Source organism: Falco naumanni, chromosome 9, assembly GCF_017639655.2.
Source record: "Falco naumanni isolate bFalNau1 chromosome 9, bFalNau1.pat, whole genome shotgun sequence".
Lineage (NCBI taxonomy): Eukaryota > Metazoa > Chordata > Aves > Falconiformes > Falconidae > Falco > Falco naumanni.
Genome location: NC_054062.1, coordinates 9,209,861 through 9,224,697, shown reverse-complemented (window position 1 = coordinate 9,224,697; position 14,837 = coordinate 9,209,861). Strand labels below are relative to the sequence as shown.

Below are 14,837 nucleotides of genomic sequence, written 5' to 3'. Positions count from 1 at the left end.
GCTCTGAGGTATCAGCTGCAAAGCACTGAAGGCTCATATTGAGTAGAATAGATTTAACTAGTTTGTAGCTCATTTAAGGCCTACACTGTTTTATTTTAATGTTGTTAATACTTTATTATACTTTTTAACATTGTTTTCACAGTAAAACAGCCTATTAGGAGGCTGCAGCTTCTTCTCCAGGAGATTTCTGGCAGACTAGCATACCACATTGTATAACCGAGTTAGCAGGCGCTTGTCATTTCAGTTGAAAATAGGTCTGTACCCTGACTCTTGAAAGTAAATTAGTGAGAAAGACTATTAAAGAGATAGGAACTGTTTCAGGGATAATAGTTTTGAAAATGTGCACAGATAAATTGTAAAATATTTAGGAATTGTCAACATTAGAAAGGTTTCCAACTATTTGACTATAAAAGGAAGCAGCTGATTATTTTTTTCCACAATTATAAATAATTTGTTACACCCTATCAGAACTTCTTTCCCTTTCCTTTATGTGGCAGGGTGCTTGTGCCAAAACAAGGAGATCTGAGTTATTCTGAATGAGATAGCTTTTCATCCACAACAAGTCTTTTCAGTGGACGCTTCCCCCGCTCTCCCCACAGCATCCACAGATAACAGCAAAATCCTCCCAGTTCAGAGGAGCGACATTTGGGCAGGATGACAAAAGGAAACAGAACACACAAGCCGTTCAACTCCTATCCTTAAGTAGCACTAAGGCAAGAGGACATTTTCCCAAAGGCCAGCTGCAAATGAGAAATACTGTCACACTGCCAAGCGGCACCAACGTCGGGGGCCAAAATTCCCCATCCACTCCAATGAGATCAGTGTTTGACCTACAAAGAAAAAGCCACCTTGCTGCAATTTCTTGGGTAGCCTTAGTAAAGGAAGTCTGTTACCTGATATCTCCTGCTTTTCCCCACTTTCTCAGTATTTCTCTCAAAGGAGGCAGGAAGAGCCAGATGAAGCCTCACGTCCTACAGCCCCACCAGAGCTTACATGTATAACAAAGCATATGAGTCATTCCCACCAATTTCAAAGAGGCACTTCATGCATGTATCATTCCAGGCATGATTCTATACTTTGCTGGATCAGGACTTAAATGCGATTAATCACACGGCAGGGAAGGAACTCTGAAGAGCATCAACCCAAATGTGTCCTTTCAAGCATTTACTTACAAGCCAGCTGTGGACTTAATCAGTCACCAACTGGCTGGTCCACTGGAGATGGTAAAAGTCACCTCCATAGAAATGTGAAAACACATTCAGCTACCACAAAAATCAATGGTCAAACACCACACACAAAGGCTCGGTGGTTTTGTGTCTCCCTCCCTGCTATTCCTGCACACCAGGAAAGCACCTGCCTTGGAGAGCAAAGGGCCAGGCCAAGGAAACAAGCCCATGTGCAAGGCTCATCATGTGCTTGTTCGAGGAACACCAAAATTTGCACCATGCAGTGAGACTGGAGACCCACCTGGATAATGGCACACTTGACCACAGGTGTGCCACATCTTTTATCCTTTGTAAATATCTTGCCCAGCTCTGATCAGCATGACATGCCAAACTGGAGGAGAATGAGGAGAGAGAAGAGGGGACAAAGGGTAAATGTCGGTGTTGCCTTTGGCACCGGGTGTCTCCAGATAACGGTCTGGAGCAGCGCAGCTGATTTGTAAGCAAAGCCTTGAAAAGCCCTGCAGCATGTGATCTATGAAAAAGGAGGCCTGCAGAAGGATGTCTCCTCTGATATGAATACCCCCTTGGGATGTGTATTGCTGGATTGCACATCTAGTATCATTAGAAAACACGACCATAGATTAGGCTGTTTTGAAGCATGTGGTGTGCAATAATTAAGTAATAAAAGTCACCACAGGGGTGAAGGAACAAGAAACAGAAGAGTTACTATTTGCATACACGCTGCTGGTGCCCTGCGTGATCGTCAAAGATCCTCCAGACTGCTAAAAGCTGGCTGCTACCAATTTTGGACTTGCTCTTGCCAAAAGCCACAAAGCACCGGCTCACTTCGTGGCACATAGGCTCTCTGCAGAAAACAAACTTCTGGTGGAGCTGGTGGCCCAGAAGCAGCCCAGCAGTTAGCCCAAGTCCCCAGTGTCTTGCAGTTGCTCTGGACAGGCAGGGAAAGCACTGCCTTTCTGTTGTGGGAGCTGCAGCTGAAGGCATGGTGGGCTACAGGTGGGAGCAGGGCTAGGGGTAATGGCTCCACAGTCATCGGTTGCTGCTGAGATGGGAGAAGTCCCCAGCAAGGTGTGCAAGGACAAGGACCAATAAAACTTGAGGTCGAGGCCCTCCATCACCTTCAAGTGCTTGCTTCTGGGGGAAAGAATAGCAGCGGGACCACAGCAATAACTGATGTGCTGTCCTCAAAGCCAGAACCCTGCTGCTGCCACTGCCAGTTCTGCCTCCCATGGTGGCTGATGAAGTTAAAGTATCCTCACATGCAAGGAGCAAGGCTCAACGATTTCAGGCTGCAGCTCTGCCACAAGCTCAGGTTAACGCCAGCTCAGAGGAGCTGAATGGGACACTGATCAAGAGGCAACTGCCTTTTATTTTCACTATTTTTCTAGGACCATGGTCATCCACGGCTCCCCTCTGCTGCTGTCTCCTCCTGGCCAGTGTGCTCCCCGGTACCCTGTTCCAAGGGGCAAACGTGCCTGATCTGTGTAGCTGAGGCACTAGACCAGGGCTCAGCATTTCAGCTCCCCCTTCTGCTGCAGACACCTGACCATCTGCATTGAGTCTGTGTTTAGCTCTACTCAAATTGCTTTGAACAGCTCTTACTCTTCTCGCCCGATCCATCGTGACATGTGTTTGTGGTTTTTGGGATACCACAGTAGCGATATTTTGGTAGCAAAAGCGGTTATTTTAGCCAAACACTTTGCACCCAGTGGTTCTTCCCAGGCAGCTGCCACAGCTGAGCCAATCTGGAGGTGACCCGGGCAGAGCTGCCCCTCTGAGCTCCAGGGTGGCAATGCAAAAGCCCAGCTCTGCTTCTGGACACTGCCCCGCTCACAGTGCTCTCCTTACCCACGGTATCAGCTGGGAGACGCTCTTCTGGAGCCACAGCAGGACCTGAGGCTGAGCTGCAGCCTGTGGCGCCACACGTCCTTCCAGCACGCCAGGGCTTGAGCACAGTGAAAGGCTGTGTAAAGATGGAAATTGTGCTCATCCTGGGGAGTGCCCTGGCCCAGTCCTGCTACAGGCTATCACAAGTGTGTGCAGACTGTGGTGCATGAAGTGAAAATGTGCGTTTGAGTCTTTCTTGAGGAAGAGAAAGCCTTTACCAGGGTGAAGGTTTATTCATGTTCTCATCAGTCACACTTTCCAGGAGCAGAAATACCAATCAACATGGGGAGTTAGAGCTATTAGTCCTGGAGATTATATTGTTGTCTTTTCAATGTTTTCCAGGCCTTCCACTCCCTTTTTTGACCTCCTCCAACACAGATACAAGGAGCTGTGGATGGAGCAGCAGAGAGCCCTGACAGCAGCCCAGCGAGTTCAAGAGAAAAAGGTGATAATACTCCAGCAGCACTTTCCCTTGCTGTGCACAGCACTGCTACCAGGGCATGACTGCCCACTGTCCTGCCCCATGATGGATGGGCTTCTTCCAGCCATGGGGAAGGCTTTCAGCGGGGAAAACATCCTCCCTGACTACCAGAAGGCTGGTGAAGCCTGACAAAGATGAGCTGCTTCCCACCCAAGATAGGCCTGGCTTCGACCAGACCCTGTCCTGTGTGGCGATGCTGTGGGAGCTAACACCAGATAAGCAAATCACAACACGCATACATGAAAGTGCTCTAGAGACAAAAGGGTGTTCAGATTTTTTTTAAAGTATTTTGTATCTGAAGATATACACAGGAGCTGAGCAAGCTCTCCAGGGCAGCAGTGCTTTGACCAAAGGCTTAGGTGCTTGTCCTGCAGATACACCTTTCTAGCCACCATCAAGCATCTGTCTGCATCAATATGCCTTTAAGTCACAGGCTGCCCAGGTAAAGTCCTGGTATCAATTAAAATGGAGGCTCTGGTTCTTTTTACATCGCCACAATAGTAAAACACCCTGCTGTAACAAAGAATAAGTTTCAAGTTATCTTTGGTATTTATGTCATCCCATGCCAGGAGCTCTGCAGACTGTCCTTTGGACAGCAGCAGCTCTGCTTATGTTACCGGTGACAGTGGACAAAACAAAGAACAGCCAACAAATGTCCAAAGGACCAGCACTAGCCCCCATCCTGGCATGGTGTCGTTGATGCCAGCACCCACAGCAGTTGTTAGAGTGCAACACTGAGCTGTTAAACACACCAATATCGTAATAACATTTAAAAGCAGCCAATGACTGTTTTATTAGTTAATGGCTCAAAGAAGAGTCGAGCTAATATGGTAATGACCAATTTCAATGGGCTTACTGCCATCACAAACTATACTTTATAGTTGAAGTGCAAGAATACAGTGTTCTTAATTAGCAGCTACTTTATGAATACACAAGCCTAGGATGTTGGAAAGTGCATCCCTACCTTATCTATTAATGACTGATGTTTTTAATCACTAACTTCCCCCCATCAAGGTCCCAAAGCCTGCAGCCACCAATTACTGAGTTAAGCAACACAAACCTGCACTCTAGACCACAGAGCAGACAGATTCCCCAGGGTTTCATGCAGTGGCCAAAACATTCACCCGGTACTTGCACGGGCTTGTGCTGGGGCTATCAAGCACTGCAAGCTGCAATTAATCAGGAAAGCAACACATACTAGACAGCCAGGAAACTCCCCCACCATGGTGGGGGTGGTGGAAGTGACTTTCCCAGCTAGAGATGAGCCATTGCTCTAGCTCAGAGCACAGGGCTTCCTGCAGGCAGCGGTCATCTCCCTGGGATGTCGTATAAAGCAGACACCCTGAGAGCTGGCAGCTGCTCATGTTTTTCTCATCAGTGTGTTTTAGATACCATACTAGCTGCACAGACATGAGAAACTACCCAGATCAAGCACTTGTGATCATTAGTCCAAAGTGATTTTGATCATGTTCATCCCAGTGTCGTTACGGTGTATGACACCAACTCGATATATATAGCTGTGCAGCTGTTTCAGCCCCTTCTTGTTTACTTTTGGTTACAGAAAAACAAAGTACGTGAAACTCGCACCACATTTCTGCGAAAACACCCACTGCCTGCAAAGAAAGAGTCCTTCTGGCACCTGCCCCAATTCGAGAAGGTATGGAGCACTTGACTGAAGTCAGGGACACCTTCAATCGTTGCCCACATGCCCTGGTAACACACAATGAAGGCAGAGACAAGGCTCCCCAAAATCCAGACCTTAAAATGGTCCCTCATGGGATGTGGTCAAACATCAGCCCCTTCTGGACCTCGGAGTGGGATGCTTTTTGCAGCCATAAGCCCTGAAAGAGAGGCAGCAGTTGCCCAGATAAGGGCTTAATGACTTATTTTCTAACTTTTGTGCACTGTCATGAGCTTCACAAGATAAGAAGCCCCTTTTTATGTCCCACTGTACTGGGGTGACCTTTGTTCTCTGCTGGTGTTCCTGCAGCTGCCCTACACAAGCAGGTTGGTAGCCTACCATTTGATCAGTTCTCGCCATAACTAATTCAAACCACACCAGATGTTTCAAAAAGCATTTTCACCCCAGGATTAGAACTTTCCAGAAAGTCTGCGCTCCTGATACCACTCTAAACTATCTGACTGACAATATTCACCCTGAGACTGAGAAAAGGGTCTAGCCAGGTTACAGATGTGCGTGACACTTCCTTTAATTGATCCAAATAAGAGCCAAGGTGAAGATTTCTTGTTAAAGCAATGGGATCTAAACAGCTCCCTGAATTCATCTGCGCATCCTGCTATGCTCTGGGGTACTTGTTTGAATTCTGTTAGCTTTGTTTGTGGTGTAAATTACAGGGAAACTTCAAGTGAAGAGCTAGGGGGCATTTTAGGAAGGAAGGGAAAAGAGCTGGGCAAGCAGAATGGAAAGGAGACACCAGAAAGTCTGAAAGCACTGAAACCCTGCAGGGCGTTTACATGGCCAAAATCATATCTGGCATTGATAGATACCACTGCAAAGAGCCTCTCAGCCCTCCACCCTGGCCCTTGTTCTGATGGTTTTGGGGTTGGATTGGGTTTTTTTGTTGTTTTTGTTTTTTTTCCATACTGTTGATTTTTAACCAGTTTAAAACAACAAAGCAGCCTTGTGACTTCCTGAAGCTAATTCACTTGTACAAGTTGGAGAGTTTCGACCAAGAAATGTGTTTTGCACCACCTTGATGTATTCCTCTTACGTCCTGTCTAAGACTGTCCGATTAGCATATGTCAGTAATCATTTATCCCCACTGCCTGTCAGCACAGAGCTGCTGCTGCAGCTAGTGTCAGGGAAAGAACATGACCGATTGCTGTTAAACAGATTGTGTAAGTCACACGAGATACTGGGGCAAGCCTCCTCTTTAGAGCTTCGCTCACCCCAGACCTTTCCATCACTATTCATTTTTCAGCCTGTGTTTTCCTTCATGCTTTCCCTTTTGTTTCATCCATGACTGGGTTGGGTTCCTCCCCCAGCCACAGCTCCCAACCCTCTGAGTCTTTTCTTGTTCCCTCTGCCTTCCTCCTTCCTCTCCTCTTCCCCTCCTTCCCAGGAGCAGCAGCCAGGGGAGGAGGGACCACTCGTTTTGCACAGCCTCTGCAGATTTTCTGTAGTCCTCCTTTCCCATTACATTAACCTGGAAGGTTTGCCTTTCCCCAGCTGCAGATCTAACAGGTACAGCCCAGGTTAGATCTTGAATCAGGAAGTTCATTACTCAGTTTCAGTGCTTTGTTTCCTCCATGGACAAGTAAGTCCTCTTGAACATCTATAACCCAGTTCAAAGCAGTAACAACCCAGACAAAGCTGGTGAGTCATAAAGACACTTGGTAGCCTCCAAATGGTGCTTTAACTATCTCTGGAAAGCTGGGATCTCCATAGGTGATGGTGGAAGAGTCTTAAAAGACAAACCGATGAACTCCCCCTTCACCCAAACCCAGGGACTCCAGGAGTCACCATCGATCCCTCCTTTACAAGGGTGACAATCGAGAGCAGTGCTCCAAAGAGGTGAGGGAGCTCGTTCTTGTGTTTCTGTCCTCATGAAGCCTTTCCTGGGCTCTTCCATGGTGGTAGATAACTACTTTATGACTTTAAGACTCAATGGCCTGGGCAGGCCAGCCGTTAGCACTGACCACTGTAGGCAGTTCACCAAAACACTGTCTTTAACCCATGTAACGCCCTCACCCTACTGCACGAGAAGCAATATAAAAAGCAACCACAAAAAAATACCACTTTACAGAAAGCTTGTTAACAGGCTCCCATCTGCATATTGTTTCCTACCAGCCATCAGTGACGTTGTCCTGCTCTGGCCATTACAGAAGATGCCTGTGACCTGGGAACAACTTCAGACTCTGGGCAACAGTATTCAGAGACTCCATGGCCCTGACCACAGCCCCACTTAGGACTATTTTCCCACATCACCTGAGGCTGCTGCAAGGTGCAGGGGTGTGACATGCCCTCGAGCCGCTCATCCTTCTTGTCACTCAGTCACCCTGTCATCTGGCATGATGCCCTTCAGGCTGGCCTGCTGTGGGCAGAGCACCCATCTACTGAGATGGTTGTAACCCAAAGCAGGGGGCAGCAGGAAGAGGAGAATTTTCTTCCTCTAGACCCATAAAAATCAATAAGGAGGATTTTTCTATTTCCATCCTGACCTCTGACAGAGAGCTGCAGAAACTGGGCATGGATGTCACTACTGGCTCTTAAACTGGACTTACCATTCAGTCCCTGTAAGACTGCGTCTTGGCACCATGCTAGAGCTTGTGGTGGAAGCATAAGGCAAGAAAAAGGAGCTTTGCCCTCCCCGCTAATTGCCTCTGCTGCCTCCCTGCATTGCAAGGGCTGCATGACATTACATAGTCGTTCAGTCAGTAAAGTATAGACAAATTGACTATATTTTCATTTGGATTTAGCTTTCAGCACCACTGCTTTAGAATAATGGCCCACGCTATTAAGCTAACCGCGTGATTTACAGGCTCTCCTACACTGGGTGATCGCTCCCGCTCCACGTCTCGCTCTGGAGGACCGACCTGGTGGGTGGTCTCCTGGGCCCTCCAAACAGGTCGCAGGGAGCCAGTCGTGTCCTGATGGGCAGTTCATTAGGGAAAGTTGCTGAATTAGTGTATTTTGGTTTTGGGGTTTTTTTTTTGTTTTTTTGTTTGTTTTTTTTTACAAAATTCAAACAGAAATTAACTCCTTACTCACCTCAGCAAGTGCCCTCTTCTTCCTCAGTCACCCCCCAAGGCAAACGGCCCCTGCCTTGCTCTGCCTGCAGTGACATGATTCCTGGGATCAGGTTTTGCCACAGCTGGGACTGTGCACCAAGACTTCATTTACTTGTAGATGTGGGACTACATGCCCTAGGAACTGGACCTCAGGCACCCAGCATGGACATAGATAAATACTCCTGCCTGCCACGTTCACGGGATGTCCCCTGTCCCTGTGTCACTCATCACTAGTATCATGCTGGCTCAGGCAGAATGGCACCCCTCCTGGTGTCAACCAAACTCTGGAAAGGATGTTGCTGCCAAAATACAGCATCCCCACAGCCTTGCCTGGGCCAGCCCAGGGTGAGGCTTCAGCTACCTCCATCTGAACATTTGATAGTCACAATTCAAACTGGTAAGTCAATGCTGGCCGCTCCACCATTTCCAGGGCTCTGCCAAGTCAGTCCAGAAGGATTCAGGTAGAGACACCTCATGCAGCAGTGATGTAGGGCAGAGCTCACCCGTGTGTCAAAACAGCTCCGTGCACCACATGTCACTGACACACACCAGCGTTTTTCCTTTGCTCGTTAGAGATTTCCAACTTCCACAGATTTTCAGGGTGGCTTTCCAGAGAGAATAGTCTTGTTTACTTGACCAAACAGGGGGAGGAAAGAAAATGCAGCAACTTTGGACAACACTTTTGTCAACATGCACTGCCTTCCCGAGCAGATGAAACACGCTGCGCTCGATGCGCGATATGAATAAGCGATAAGCAATTGACGAGCAAGTGTTCGGGTACCTTGGCAAAAGACTTAATTTGCAACCTGGCACAAAATCAAAGGCTCTGTCAACGGCTGAGCGGCTCTCCCGCATATGCCTTGCGTTACCTGGGAAAGCTCTGTCAGGTAAATTTCCACTGAAAGTAATTAGAGGAATCCCCACTGTATAAACTTTGCAGCAAAATTCTGGGCTCCAGAATTTGATTCTCACCAGGGATCCGATATCTGCTCACAGCCTGATCCTTCATCAGAATTAACAGTTGAGGTTTAACACATACACACAAAAATGTTCCGCATTTTTTTTTAATGCCTTACCTCTATTTTTGTCTAAAGAGCTGAACTGACAAGCACAGCTCATGTAATCTTGCAACTGGTGCCTTGTCAGAGAAGCCGTAGACTCTGCTTAAATAACCTAGGCTCGACAGGCACAGCGCCCAGTGGGCTGGCTTTTCAGCTATGGCATTTATCCTCCCCGGTTTAAGGGCAGCAAAACTTGGTGGAGCTGGAGTGCTTTAAAACTTGTCTCCTGGGGCCTAAACAGTGCTTAAAGAATAAAGCAATGAGTTCAAGTGCTTTCTGTCACCATGGTACCAGATCAAATGCCCCTTCAGCCCAAGTGATGTGAACTGGTGGGTCCCAGCCCCACAGTGACAACCCAAAGCAGCACCACTGGCCTCCAGCGATGACCTTGCCTACAACAGGCATCACGCAAAAAGAAACTACAACACCCTGCAGAGTTGCAGATGGGCAGCAGAGACCCAGCTACCCTGAGCACAATCCCTGCATATCTCCACTGGCACCACAGCAGGGATGTCACCTCCCACACTGCAGTCATTCTGTCACTAAATGCAGGCTCCAGTCCCCAGTCATCATCACCCCATTTTCCCATAGATTTTGGAGGTTTTCTTGCTTTGCCTAATAGCTGAAGCTTCCAGCAATGCTATTGCTCAAATCACAGCAAAGCATTTCCACAGTCCAACCTTTCCCAGTATCCCTTTGCACATGCCCTGGACACTCAACCTTTCCATCACACCTTGATGTTGCCCTCTGCCATGCTCAACCCTTCCTCATGTGTCTCTCAGGGACATGATAGCCCATCATTCCTCTGCTGTTCTCATTGCTCTCCAAGATCTACTGATGGACACAAGAAAACACCTCCCCTCCCTGTGCAGCCTTACAGCCTGGGCCATCTCCAGGGCAGGCTCCATCTATATCCAAGCCCTGGTGTCCAAATGCAGCACAAGCAACTGCTGGCAACCAGTGCCCCTTGCTGTTATGGAGATATTCAGCCATGAAGAAGCAGATCTGGGGTGCTTGCAGTGAAGTTAAACCACACACACCGTGTCAGGTTACAGGTGAGCACCTACCACTGCTTTCAGTGCTGCCTGCTGTTTCATACACAATTCCACAGAAGTTCTTTTCAAATGGACTTGGGGCTTCATTCACCAGCCTATTCTGCCTTCTGCAGAGATGCTATTTACCAAAAGAAATCTATGAGAAGTACAACTCTTGCCTGGCATGAAAAGGGTCAGGATTCAAATCTCAGAAACACACAAGGTTGGTGTGAAAGCTACTGGCTCCAGTCTGACCCTGGGACAGCTGCCAAGGGAGGTACGTACCAGGTTACAACTCCAGCACCTTAATTCTCCTTTACTCGTACTATTGCCCAGACCAACTGACCAGTGGACTCCAGTAAACATCTGTGGCCCTTATTTTCAGGGGAAAAAAAAAAAAAAAAAAGAATCCCAAATCTCCACGGGACATTAAATATAGCAGCCAAAAATTGCTGAGCACTTTCTGAAACCCTCCTGGGGTTGAAGCGAACGAGGATCATTTAGGCCAGACTGCCTTGTCCTGCATTTCGCTATCGTTCTTAGGATTTGAAAGGTGGGGAGAGAAAAATCAACCTCATCCATTAAGGCAGTTAAGCACACTGCTGCCAGGAAGAGCCACAGTATTTGTAACCCTAATAATCCAACACACCCCTCCGAGCACAGCTCATCTTGGATGGAATAACGTCTGTTTTAAAAGTACCTGCCTCTCTCTAACTTGTCATGGCATTTGTTGACAACCCTATTGAAAGCCGCTCTCGGTGCGGCTGTGAAGGATCTTTCAGCACCTCTTTCTCTTTCCTAGACAGTTTTTGAAAGGGAGGGGAGGAAAAAAAAAAAAAAGCCATCAATACAGGGGGAAAAAGGCATCAGCAGCCAACATCGGCTGATGAAGCGCCTCACCTGGGCCCCCAGCACACCGCCTCCAATTAAATCAAAATGGTTTGTTTTTAATGGTCTTTTACACTGACAAGTGGGCTATCATTCCAGGCCTAGAGAGCTGTCAGGGAGCCGAGGCAAATCCTCCGTTGATAATGCCCAATGCTTCCAATTAGGAGCCGAGGCCGCTCCTGGCGCACTAACGATTCCCCAGCCTCCCCCAAGGCCCCTTCGGCGCTGGCTGTTTCGTCTTCCCTCTTCCTCCACCGCAAATTACTGACACAAAACGGAGGCGCCCCGGTGCCTCCTCACCACGCCGGGCCCCGGCCCTGTTGGATTTAATGAGGCGATGGAAGTTTTTGCGGATCTTTCGCTAAATTCTTTTCTTGTTTGACAGCTGCTTGAGTGTTGACCTTATAAAAGATTTAGTGTTTCTCATTATTTTCTGTCAAGCTTTACAAGTGATAGCTTCACGGAAATCATTTGCATCTCGATGTGCGCGCGCGCGGGTTTTGTCTGGATAGGGATGCTCGGCACGGCGTGCGTCAGTGTGTACACCCTACCCCTCTCCATATTGTGCATTTTATTCCCTCCTCCCCCCCCAAAAAAAAATATCTACAAACATGGCACCGTTTTGTTTGGGAGAAAAAAAAACAACAAAACAACGAACAAACAGGAGAGGACTTAAAAGGCCGAGGATTTGTTAGACTCCTGTAAATGAGGGAGGTTTTGAAAAAGGAATAGAGATTGGTTCCCTGTAAAGAGAGCTCAAGAAAGTGTTTTGTCACCCACTAAAAGGATTCGATCAAATGGATGATGGAAAAACTACACTGTCTAGGGGCGGCTTTGTTGTTTAAGTGCCAAATCGTACAAGGCTGGGAAGCTGCCTTTGAGCAGGCGGGCAGAGCCAGGCAGGGCTGGGAGAGGAACGGGTACCACCACATCACCCTGCAGCCAAGCGTGGATCCTCCCAGGGCAGAAGGAGAGCTTGGTGCTGCTTATTGCTTGTTTCAGCCTCTTCATGGCTTCTTTCTCGATGGCTCCTATAAATCATCACAAAATTTAATCCAGCTTTATTCATTAAAACTTCCCACCAGGAGCTCAGCTTACTGATCACCCAAGGGTGCTCACACTGCCCAGCAGCTATGGCACACACACCACAGCACCCACCTCAACAAGCCCCAACACAACCAACAGCACCCATGAAACCATGGCTGGTATCTGGGATGTGTGCTCTGCTGCTGCCAGGGCAGCTCTGCCCTCCCTGTACCAGCTCAGTCTTTCTGCATCTCACATGCCATTTATTAGTCCTCCCATCAACATACCAGCTTCTGCTCACACCACGCATGTTCTTTGTACTAATGCTCAACACGTGATTGTTTACAGTCCTCAGATGGAAAGCTTTATCATAAATGAGAAACCCAAATGAAAATAATCCCCAAATACATATTTAAATTTTAGGAGTGATAAGGTTTTTCATTGCCCCTCTAATTCTTTAAGGCAGACACAGAGATTACAACATCCCAGCTGCAAGTGTCCTACAGGTTTTCGTTTGCCAATAACAAATGCAATGAAGAACAGCAAAACATTGGTTTTTTTCAGCTGAAAACCACTGCAGCTCCAGCATCCTGCAAGGAAAACCACAAACTAGGCATGCCTATCCTGCTGCAGCCAATGCTCCAAATCCACGATTCAAACAAAACCCTGGCATAACAGCCCATAACCACGTCAGAGTAACAGTAAAGATCATCAGCTGTCTCTAGAGGAAGTATCTTCAGGATCGTAATTTAAAATATGAATTAGAAGAATCAGAGATGAGTATTCATCACTGGTGTGGCCTTCTCAACACCAGCCTCTGTCATAATAAGACCTTTGACCCAAGGACACCCTTATCTGGACTCTAATTACTGGCCCTCATTATGAGAAGGTTTCTCATTTTTTAAAATAGCAGTTGTCCCCTGTCCTACACCTGGTGCTTCCCACTTACTCATGCTGAGGGCAGAAGCTGGCATCCCTCACAACTTTGTCAAGGCTCTGCTAATTTTAATTACTGCCAGTTGTGGCTCAGTGTGACATTTCTCACCTGAGAGCTTTGTACCAAGACAGGAATGAGTAAACGGCCTTTCCCTCCCCTGTGGCTTCAACCCAGTCCCAGGCAGAATTTTCCCTCTGCCCAGTTCCCAGCACTGGTGGGCAGGGAGCATTATGGGGGAGGCAGAGGCACATTCAAGAGCAGCAGCTCAGCTGTCCTTACCTGCAGGCACTGAATTTTTCTAACAATCCCAGCTCTATGAGAAAAAACTCCTGCATCTTTAATGGGAGGTTGGAGTTGGCCCGGCTGGGGATCGTCCCTGTCAGCTCCCAGGGGCTGCCCACCTACTTTAGCACCCTTGGTTCTGCCTCCCTCACCTTTCCCTCCCTGAGAGGGGTTATGTCACTGCTGCTGCATGTGAGAAAGCAAAAAACATCTAGAAACAGCCATCTGAAGTTAGGCACTCAAATGCATATTTAAGTACCTGAGCACCTTCCTCCAGAGAGGGGGAATAGCTAAATATGCTTTGTTTGTCTTGATTAATGAGATCACTAGCAAGCTTTTCAGGGCAAAGACTGCTGTGTATTTTTACATATGCAAAACCTGACATCCAGCCAGCCTGAGCAGGGTGGGGGGAGCGGGAAGCAGCATGACACATCCACACAAGGCAGCTGTGTGAATCACACTGGGGCAGGTAAAGCCCACGGCCCCCCGTGGTAAACCCACTTTGTGCGTGAAGACACCCGTGCACCTCAGCACCCACCGTACAGGTCTGCTGCACCCAGCTGTCTGTAACCCCACGGCTCACCCCAAAGGGCCCCAGAACCTTCCTCCCCCAGGTGACTTCCCCTCTGTTTATTTGTCATGGGCATTTATTCACACACCCCCACACCTGGAAGGTGATTCCTGGGGAGAAACTGCTTGTGTGTTTGTTGGGTAGGTCATGCAGGAGTCCCCAACCCCAACAGGGGCTTTCCTGAGAGCCCTGAGCCCACCCTGGCCCCTCAGGGACAGCACAGTCCTGTATTGTAGCAAACAAGTCATATTTGTTTCAGGGTCCACTCTAAGGCATGCCAGCATTTGAAAGCATCAGACAAGCAACACACTGTAGCAAGGCTATGAGATCTTGTTACTAGCGCAGAATAAGAACCTCCTGAAGTCAATCAGAAAACTAGTCCTCAGTTTTAAGTGTTTAACTTCAGCTGGAGCTGCTGTCTCCCAAACAGGCAAAAACCCTGTGCCAATCCGCAGTCTCTTCCCTGTTTGTGCTACAACCTATTTTCGCTGGCTGGCTGCTCGCTGTAACCAATCCTCTATCTGCTCCTTTCGTTATAGGTTGGGCCTCATCTCAGTACTTTTCCAGACCGTGATGCTCATAAAAAGGCATCCAGTGCCTCCCATTGAGAGCTGCCTGCCAGACGTGATCCCCTTCCCCAGAGCACCCACACACCGAGGACCACAGCACTGTGCTGGGCACCACTGCCCTTAGACCCTGTGCCAGCCATAGGCTTTTTCTCTGGTTTTAAA

At 48.0% G+C, this 14,837-nt stretch overlaps 1 protein-coding gene across 1 annotated transcript in view; it reads left to right on the top strand.

The window, feature by feature from the left end:
* CFAP77 (cilia and flagella associated protein 77) overlaps positions 1 to 14,837 on the top strand; it is a 61,834-nt gene extending 46,997 nt beyond the window's left edge. The window contains exons 4-6 of the mRNA XM_040606748.1: positions 3,417 to 3,519; positions 5,117 to 5,212; positions 14,646 to 14,837. Of these exons, the coding sequence (XP_040462682.1) occupies positions 3,417 to 3,519; positions 5,117 to 5,212; positions 14,646 to 14,714 (268 nt within the window). The 3' untranslated portion in view covers positions 14,715 to 14,837. The remainder of the gene's footprint in view (positions 1 to 3,416; positions 3,520 to 5,116; positions 5,213 to 14,645) is intronic.